Source organism: Prunus avium, chromosome 6, assembly GCF_965620075.1.
Source record: "Prunus avium chromosome 6, drPruAviu1.hap1.1, whole genome shotgun sequence".
Classification (NCBI taxonomy): domain Eukaryota; kingdom Viridiplantae; phylum Streptophyta; class Magnoliopsida; order Rosales; family Rosaceae; genus Prunus; species Prunus avium.
This window is the reverse complement of record NC_142289.1, coordinates 22,342,701-22,353,101: the sequence shown is the minus strand read 5'-3', so window position 1 is coordinate 22,353,101 and position 10,401 is coordinate 22,342,701. Positions and strand designations below refer to the sequence as shown.

Genomic DNA, 10,401 nt, shown 5'->3' with positions numbered 1-10,401 from the left:
TGGTGTACGAACCATATTATCTCTATTCGTCCATTTCTTTGATCTACTCCCTTCTTTTGAGCACACCCATTGTCTTCCCATCACAACCCCACCCTCGCTACGTCTGAAACGACTTCTTCTTATGCTAAAACCAATTGCAAGAGCATAGTTGCAGTAAAATCTTTCTGCTTCCTCAAATTTTGCAAACTCTCTCTCTGCTAAATCAGCAATGCTCATATTTTGGAAGTTTAACCCATCATACTCAAACTGTCCGCTTTTCTCAGTAATTTCTTCTGTTCTACTGTCCAAAATCTGTAAAGATGGGGCATTTTCAGTTTCTTCAAGTGACTCAGCCTCTGCAAAATAAGCTTCACTGTTAGGTACAGAGTTTTGGCCCTGAATTCCATTCGTTTTACTTGCTTCTGCATCCATTTCCTGAAAATAGGCAACATGTCTTCCATGGCATAATTAATATGAACATAAATGGATACACATCAATTGCATTTAGTAGAAATATAAACATACAATTAAATTATGAAGGATTAGTCCTTACTGAGAGATTCTACATTTCATACTTGTGCACATATAATGGCAATTGCGCGACAAGAATGCAAAGAGACTATTCTGTTTGTCAGTTGCAAGACTATAATGCAATTAGACCTAACTGTTTGTCAATTGCAAGACTATAATGCAATTAGACGTAACTGTTTGTCAATTGCATTCACAAATCACATATGTTCTCAAAATGTAAGAGGCTACCAATAACATGGCAATATGGATACAATCATTGCAAAATAGGACTAACCAATTGGTAATTGGATTCAAAATGACATATTGAAGTACCTCTTACATTTCCATTACCAAAATGCAAGGCTACAAATATCATGCCATTTGCATTACAATTAATAAATTATATCTAATGTTTTTCAAATGAGTCACAAACTTTTCAACATCAACAATATGCCCAACATTAAAGAAGAGAAAGATATTGACATTGATCATATTGTGTTTCTTGTCTGTGAAATAACTCAAATTACAATGGTTTTCTTTTCAGCAAATCAAAAACCCATTTACTTCTGCTTAGTTGCTTCCTGGGCTGCATTAATTTCTGCTTAGTTTTTCTGGTTTTCTTTTCATAACATAATTACTTGATTTCATAGAGGGAAAATTACCCATAGAAATAGCTGGTTTTCTTTGAGCAGATCAATATAGCAAAATGTTATATTGCTGGTCTTTGGGAACTCAAGTGTGGACAAGGATAATAAAGCTATTAATTTTACCTTTGCAATGGCCACTTAAATACGTTTTAGCAACAACAACTCGTTTCCATTGGTTTTTTGTGAACCATGCAAAATGCCCAGCCACCGAGATTTAAGATCTTCTCAATTCATCTCCAGAATCAAGCGATTCACATGTAGGGGAAGAGAGGGAGAGATGAAAGAGAGAGTGCCGTTCTTGGAGAAGCCTCAGCAGCAGTTCACGATCTTCCCTTCTCCCTTTCTGTTTCTGTTTTTCTTTTCTTGTTTTCTTTTTCTTTTTCTGTTTAATTTTTATTTTATTCACTTTTACCTACACCAACCCTTTTAATAGGTTACCAGCATTCAATGGTGTGGATTTAACCCTCATCTCCACTTACTCATCCAATGGCTGATATTTTGGGCGCATGGATACACCACGCCCATTGTAGAATTTTCCCTAGTTAACCTACCAAAATTCTTCCGTGGGCTTAAGGATGACGTGGCAAAATCAGGCCAGGATTTTGATGCTCCAGCCCACTGGGGCCCACAGGGACCCACTTACTTTACTTTTGATGAGAAAGTACCTTAGCATTTGTGCAAGCAGATAAGACCTCAAAACTCCAAAGATCCAATAATACGAATTTAAGAATAAATAAATAAACTGGTATTGAACAAGTTCTCTCTACAACTACAATACACTAACATACTCTGTATCTCTCTCGGTCTCTCTTTTCTCTCCGGCTAATTGGTGAGTCAGCTAATACTCTCTCTCTCCTCATATTGATGTGCATACGCTGGGTTTTGTTCTTCCTCCTCTTTAGGGTTTCTTCAATTTCGCGGAAAATATTCTTAGTTCCAGAAACTGAATGGAAAAAGGCAAGAAAATAGTAAGAAAGTAAAACCCATGTAGCCAAACGTGTTTCTTGCTGAACAAGGAGCTGGAAGACGGCGACTTTACCTCATTTTTCTGAATTTTAAGTTGGAACTCTGCGTCTTTGCGTGGTCTTTCTTTAATTTCGCATTTATCTTTCGTTTTAATAGTTTCCTTCGTATATTTGAATGGGTTATTATATTCTCTGCTAATCATTTGGGGTTATTAATCATTGTACCAACACCACATCTCTGTGTTGTAACTGTGAATTCAGCCGAAATTTCCATGAAGTACGCATGTTGTATATCTGCTGTCAATTCAGGCTGCTTTAATTTTCTTAAGTTGTATCCAGTTTGTTAACTCATGGGTTTTCTCTTTGGAAGACCTTTGAACTCTCTGCTTGCGGTGTTTTGCAGTTAAATGCTTTAAAGTGGAGACTGATAGTTCCAGCTCCATTTGTTTCTTGAAGAGTACGTGCCAGTTATTTAAATTTTGACATTATGGCATCTTCTCATGGTAATTCCCACTCTGAAGCAGCAAAAATGGAACAAATAATCACTGAATTCTATGCCAAAAGTCTCCACATCATCCTTGAATCTAGGACTCCATACATGTCCTCGCGTAATTTTAGTGGTGAACAAGCCCTATCATCGCCATCATCATCCTCATCATCCTCATCGAGTGTGAGGCCGAGGGATAAGTGGTTTAATTTAGCTCTAAGGGAATGTCCTGCTGCACTGGAGAATCTTGATCTCTGGCGCCAGAGCCATCTTGAACCTATGGTGGTTGATGTGATTTTGGTCCAGAGACCACTTGATTGTGAGCCCTTGAAGTGTTCACCTAAAAGGGATCTTGTTAGGAACTTTTCATTGAAAGAGCGGTATCCATACTGTTGGAATTATGAGCAGGAGGAATTTGGGTGTGAGGCAAAGAGTGAAAAGATTATAGAGAGATGGGTAGTGCAGTATGACAGTCGGAAGATTAGAGATACAAATTCAGGGAGCAGGAGGTCGAGCAGTAATACTTTACATTCATTGTATAAGAAGTCGATGTTACTTTTGAGGTCTTTGTATGTCACTGTTAGGCTTTTACCTGCTTACAAAGTTTATCGCGACCTCAATTCGTCGGGCCAAATTCGGCCATTTGCTCTTACTCACCGAGTAGCCTCTTTTGCTGAGCCCTTCACTTGTAGAGAAGAGGCAGCAATGCAGCGGTTTGGGTTCACCCCTGTGGATACGGCTTGTGGCAGGCTTTGCCTTTCAGTGTTGTATTGTTCATCACTTTCAGATGTAAGCTCTGAATCATCAACTCCTATGTCTCCACAATTTATTCCGGACTATGTTGGCAGCCCATTGACAGACCCACTTAAAAGGTTCCCATCACTTCCTGTGACAGGATCAGTAGCACATGCCTTTCCACCATCTTCCTCATTCTCAAGGCGACATAGTTGGAGTTTTGACCATTATAGAGCTTCACCACCTTCAGTTTCCTTCTCACCTTCACCTACATATTCAGAACCACATGCTTTAATTTCTAACCAAAGTTCTCGTTTCCCACCTACAATCATGCCACCTTATCCACCTGAAACATCTCTTGTTTATAAGAAGGATACAAGCTTTGATGAGTATTCGCCTGCCTTTTCACCCTCACCATCGTCTGCCTCTCCATCATTGCCAATCTTTATTCCTGGGAGTCATCATTCAAAGCCTCTTTTACAATCTGAGAGCGCATCATTCAGTGAACAGATGGCTAAACTTGCTAATTCCCCTGCATTCTGCAACAAGCTAAATTTGCCTCTTAGAGGTATTGGATCTGGCAGTTCTAAGACTGATAAAACTAGGGGTTTTATGGAGGCTGGTACTGCGGTTGAGAAGGTATTGTATTTGCTCATCATGGTGAGATTTTCATTTGAATTTTCATTTTCTTTATTTAAGGTTTTTTCTTTTTCCAATTTTGAACTGTAGTTTTCCTCCCTTGGGAAAGATGATGCTAGACAATACTCTGAGGTTAAAATATCATCCAGCAGCTCCAGTAGGTCTTTCCCTGACGATTTGGATGATTCTGACTTTCCGTGCCCATTTGATGTGGATGATGAGGATGTGACAGATCCAGGTAGCAGGTAAGATGCAAAGTTCATCAAGTGAATCTAGTATATGTAAATTACTTTTGTTTCTGCGAGTATTTTGCATAAGCTGTTCTACTTGCTTTCTCCTACTTGTTAGTATCTCTGTGCAGTTAGTGTTGTTTTTTGTTTTTAGAAATAATTTGTAAGTGAAGCAAAGGGTTGGTTGTTATGTGAAATATACTCCAAAATTGTAAGGGAGCAAGGAAGGGTAGGGTAGTTGCGCTGTCAACATGTTTTGTACAGGCAAAGTAATGTGAGATTGATTAGTCAGAAATAACAAAGGAACATTCTACAAGATGTATTATTTCTTTTCTTTTGGTTAGTTGGTTTTAAACTTAACAGATGAGTAACTCACAGTTGACACACAGCATCTAATGTGCTCTACCATGCTTAGTAGATGCCGGGGCACCCATGTTAGTAGATGTCCATGAGGTGATTTGGGCCATATGAGCAATAAATACAATATGCTTTCTCAATGCAGGAGGGATCCACCTTAATTGTTGTGCATTACACTCCTTTTCACCCAGAGGGCTTGATATTGCCGTTTGCAGTAGAAATGTGTGCTATGGAGTACAAAACATGATTTGTTGTTAGCTATTTGTTAACTGAACTTATAAGATTTAGCCATAGGACTTCATTCTGTTTTGCAAATTCAATTTTCTGAAAACCGGCATCCTATGTTGGGCACAGGTTAGAAACACTGAATACTAAAAATCTTCTTTCCATAAATTATATGTGGATTAACTGATTTCTGTTACACTATTGTGTAAGATATTTGCTCCAAATGGGTGAGATAGAGAAACATTTAGAAACCACCTAATAGCGCTGACCTTCCCTACGTCTTCTGAAATATTTCCATGCCCTTCGATGATTTGAGATGAGCACCACAAAACCGCCGCTTCTGAAAATTAAATGATCGTTTACGATTGAAATGACTTAGGAATAGCCTAAATAGGTGACCTGTTGGCGATTGGTTGCATAATGGGCATCTTTTTCTTCTTCTTTTTTCTGCGAAAGTAAAACATATATAGAGGGTATTGTTTAGTTCAAAATTCAAATTTTAGGGATGGGATAAGGTTGAAGACCTGAAGTTGTACTCATACAACACTCATTAAGAAGACAGACTGATTCTGTAGATTGTGGTATTATATATACAACCAATGGTAAGTGATAGTATTGGAAACTCAGAATTAGTTTCTTGTAAGTGCATGAGCTTAGGAATTTTGGTTGAATTTTAATATCATTAATATCATTAAAAGTAAACTCTCGCTATGTAAAAATATTAATTACATCCTAAACCGATTCACTCCGATCCATATACCACACTTTCTCTGTGCATGACAGTTTTAGTATATTAAACCAAATGAAAAAGAAAAACGACTTAAACTCTCTCTCTCTCTCTCTCTCTCTCTCTCTCTCTCTCTCTCTCTCTCTCCATGTACATATATTTGTGAGATATTCCTAACTAATTGATGCAACTGTTGGAAATAATGTTGTTTTTGTTCGGGAAGGATGTGATCTATGTAGGATTTTCCTTCCCCTTATCAGTAGAAAGCTTTTTCCATAAATTCAAGTGTTATTCTTTATGCATGGAACTACAAGGAGTCATCTTTTGTATACTCATCAATTCATAAGAGCATGTGAATATTAGTCATGGAGCTACAAGTAGTCAATCTCAAGCTTCAAAATCATCATGCACATTAAACCATTTGTAAGGTTATTTTTGCTGAAATAAGGTTTCTTTAGGTTATGTGTGAGCCACTTTGTTCTCTGCTTCTGGTGTCTTTGTGATCATAGAGTTAATGTGGGGCATTCTTTTAGATTCTCTTGTTTTGCTAATGATATCCATTTGCTGCTTTCAAATCTATTAATTTGGTTTGCTAATGTGATGTGACCTTATCTTTGTGCTGCATCTCAGACCTGAATCTTTTGACAAAAATGTACCTCTGTGTGAGCCACATGTGCCTGGAGGGTTGTTTCCAATTAAAAAATCCCAAGATGCTGCTGTTGGTGCGCTTGTACGAATGTTAAGAAAAGCTCCACCTCTCCGCCAGGATAACTCAAATTCAGTAAAATTTTCACAGGCCTGCAGGCCCGAAATCTGGAGCAACAGTAGCCAAGAGCCTAATCAGCCTTCTAAGGGACAGGCTTCAGTTCAGCGTGATGATTCTTCAAGCGTCATTTCCTCAGGGCTCATTACATCAAAAACTACCACTGTTGCATTAGAAGAGCTCCAAAGTTACAGGGAGATGAAAAATTTGTTACTAGGGCAAGGTAGTAAGTCTCACATGTAGTCCAAAAATGCATCTGCTGTCTTTCTGGATATATGTACAGCATTTTGGTTTTCGAGCGATCATGGTTTCATGTGATATGGCTGAAAGAATTAACTTTTTGGCGTCCACTCTCCTTTTGTACATATATTTGAGAAAATTTGATAATATAAGTTACAAAGATAATGTATATAATCCATTGCAGGTTTTCCTCACTAACTTCTATGTTGCCTTTTATCTTAGTTGTGTAATAATTCTGAACTTTGGCTTAGCTGCGAAGTGGTAATTTTCTTCTGTTTTGATATGCTTACTTTTTTCACAGGATAAGGATACACTTTTCTTTTTAATCAATGATAGGGGGATTTGAGAAATATTTCATTCAACATTGGAAAGAAAATTTTATTACATATAGTTGGTGATATACTTGCTTATTCGTTGATAAGTATTTGTGTACGTAGCACGTAACAGCAGGTTAGCAGTTCACCGAGCATGGATTCCCAACCTCTGAATTAGTTAACCGTATTTCTTTTTTCCTTTTGTAACATAGGATTTTTGACCTAATCATTTTCAGGATTGGAATTCAAAGACGGTCGTCATGTTAATGCACCTCTTAATTTTTTTTCTTTTTTTTAGTCTCATTTTATAGGGAATAGTTTATGGGAAAATAGGGGCTAGACCCAAGGCTCAACCACCATGGGGCTGGACAAAATAGAGGCAGGCAAAAAAATTCAAGGTAATTCTATAGCGAAGGCCTTATAGCTTGACAAAGTAGCTGAGATGTGGCTGAATAGACATAAAGACGAAGCTTATTTGTGTTTTGCGTTAATGTTATTAAATAAAATGTGTTAGGAATCTTGTCCAAATTTTAATTTTTCAGGTTAAAATGTTCATAAAAAAACTAACATAACATAAACCCAAAAAAACAAAAAAAGGGTAAACCAAATTACATCATAAAAAAAGAGATTTTCTATTTAAACACTGCACTTCTCTTTGTTCACTCCAATACTTAAATCATTAAGTTGTAAGTTTTATTATTGTGTAAAAAGACAAAAAAGGTCATCCAACTTAATAATTAACCCTAGTACATTTATACACACACCCCACCACTCTTCATATCAAGTTTTAGAAAAATACAAACTCCTCTACATCCTATTGACAGATTACTCTTCTCTTTTTAAAGACATAGAAAATTGACGAGCCTACCTCTTTAAATATGCGTGGGAGTTGATGGAAAGGCTTGTTGATTATCAACTCAACAATACCCAAGTGTTGGAATTCCAGTTACAGTTCTTGAAGAGAGGTAAAGTTGTTCTCTTTCACTAGAAAGTATTAAATTTCGAGTTTATGGTTCTATTTGTTTGTGTTTTTTTTGTTGGGAACAAAGAAAATTGTGGGGTTTAAATAGAAAATCTCTTTTATTTCTTATTTTTTCAGTTTGGAGTGTATTTAAGGGTAGTTTGGGAAGATAGTGGGGTTTTCTTAGAAATTGTGAAAATTTAAATTAAAGGGTTATTCGCAGCAATGGTCCCTCAACTATACCCATATTTACACTTTGGTCCCTCAATTCAATTATTAGTTGCATGGGTCACTCAACTAGGTGTTATGTTGCACCAGTAGTCCCTCCGTCAAACTCTGTTAAATTTTCTGTCAAAAGTGAGGGTAAATTCAGAAATTTATCCACAACCCTCCATTTTTGAGCTCTGAACAGACCATCAATTGATTCTACTCCATGGAATTGTTCTGCCCTTCAAGGTGCAGCCATCTCCATTGTCGGGCCCAAGCATCCAGATTTACAGGCTCATTGGAGAACCCCAAATCAAAGTTGAAAAACCCTATTCGTGATTACAAATATAAACGAACCTACATAAAAAACCCAAAAGCAATCACAAAATTGAAGAAACCAATACGGGAAAAAAAAAACCCTAATTGGAGTAAACCCAAATCAGAAACTTCATTGACAACACAAATCCGCCATAGCCACCACCAAAACAACCACGTTTGCCACGTCTCCCGCGAACCACCACTCAGCCACCACCCTTCTCACTCTCATCCACCCAACCCAAATCCGCCATAGCCACTGCCCAAATCCACCTTCTCTCTCTATCTCTATCAATCCAAAAACCTCTTCCCAGAACAACCAGATTCATCCTCAGCACAACCCCTCTCTCTCTTCGGCCCTACCAATGGTTAGCCCATCTTTTCTTTGTTTTTTTTTTGTTTTTAATTTAATAACTGTTTATATGTTGTTGGAGTTCCAATTGATCCTACACGCACGCATCACCTGCGTCTTAACTGATGAAATGGGTCATTTGGACTTGATTTGCTGACAATGGAGGGTTGTGGATAAATTTCCGAATTTACCCTTACTTTTGACAGAAAATTTAACAGAGTTTGACGGAGGGACTACTGGTGCAACATAGCACCTAGTTGAGTGACCCCTACAACTAATAATTGAATTGAGGGACCAAAGTGTAAATACAGGTATAGTTGAGGGACCATTGCTACGAATAACCCTAAAATAAAAGATGGGGTGAACTTAGAACATGGGGTGAACTAAGAGAAGTGTGGGGTTTAAATAGAAAATCTCTATAAAAAAATGGGTATACTAGTGATTTACCCCCTGAACTTGCACCTAACTTTCGATTTGCCCCCTATACTTATTTTTTAGAAAATTAAGGATATGAACCTTTTTTTTCGCCAATTTCCCCCCTACCATCTAAATCCTCAACATTTCATCCAATTTGCCGTTAAATATGAGGGCATATTGGTCATTTCATAAATTAAAAATAATAAATATATAATTAAAAATTAAAAATTAAAAAAAAATTGAAATAATAATGATATATTCACCCCCTGTTTGACAGTTGTTAAGGCCCAAAAAATCCACAGTTGGGCCCAAATAAATTCTCGGCTCAGTACAACACCTTATTGAGGAAAAACCCGACTTGGAGCACACAAAAGACTGCCATGCACGAGTCACACTCCACGTGCCATGCCAAATAAATAATCCGTCATGCTAAGAATCGAGATTAAGATTATAAAATGCGTTAGTTCTATAGATCCATGCCAATTATCCCGTCAAGCATCATAATTAAAAAACATGCCAAGCAACATGCTATGCCAAATGGGAAATTGTTACGGTACACCCAACCACACTACAAGCCTAAGTGGGCCCAAGCCACTCAAATGTCCGGGGCTTGCTTGAGTGGGTTGTGGTATGGATGGTAATAAGTTGTCATGAGGCCCATTGATGGACCAAGAAATGGAGGTTCCGGGTCGCTTGGGAGCCTCGGAACTCAGGCCCATTTCTTAGGCCCAAAAACATGGGTAAGCACAAGAGAGAAAATATCCCAACCAAATGGCCCACTAACATCAACCAGAATGGCCCACTAAAATTAACCAAAATAGCCCATTACCTTAGTAAAAATAGTCCATTACCTTAGATAGCCCACGAAGCCCAAATGTTTGGTGAATTTAGCCCACTTATTGGATAACTTGATTTTTCATATTAAAAAACCCATACAATTTGAATAAAGGGGATCCAAAGCCCTCAGCACTTGGCTGAAGAGGAGAGCCACAAAGAAGCCAAGGGATCCACACGTGAAGGGCTAATGGGAGGGAAGGAACAAGTTTTCAAGCAAAGCATCCAAGGGACCAAAAGATATTGGCGCGCAAGGAGCTACCCTTCGAACCAGCATGTATGCCCAGTTCTTTCCCTCTTCAGATCTGACCATGAAAAAGGGAGGGGGAGAGAGGAAGAGGGATATCTGAAAGTAAGAATGCTTCACAGAGGCAGCCGCGGGAAAGGGGGCCTTTAGCTCCCAAAATCCCTGATTTTATGCAAAGGAGCAGAGTAGATTTCACCAAAAGAAGATGATTGAAAGGATGAGGAGAAAAAGGAAGGGAAAGACTTGGCAA

General features: G+C 38.1%; 1 protein-coding gene across 1 annotated transcript; it reads left to right on the top strand.

Moving 5' to 3' along the window:
- Positions 1-1,976: 1,976 nt before the first annotated feature.
- LOC110770050 (Autophagy-related protein 13) lies at positions 1,977-6,787 on the top strand. Its single transcript, XM_021974131.2, has 3 exons — positions 1,977-3,962; positions 4,053-4,207; positions 6,132-6,787. Exons 1-3 carry the CDS (start codon positions 2,589-2,591, stop codon positions 6,505-6,507), a joined length of 1,905 nt encoding a protein of 634 aa, XP_021829823.2. The 5' UTR covers positions 1,977-2,588; the 3' UTR covers positions 6,508-6,787.
- Positions 6,788-10,401: the final 3,614 nt, after the last annotated feature.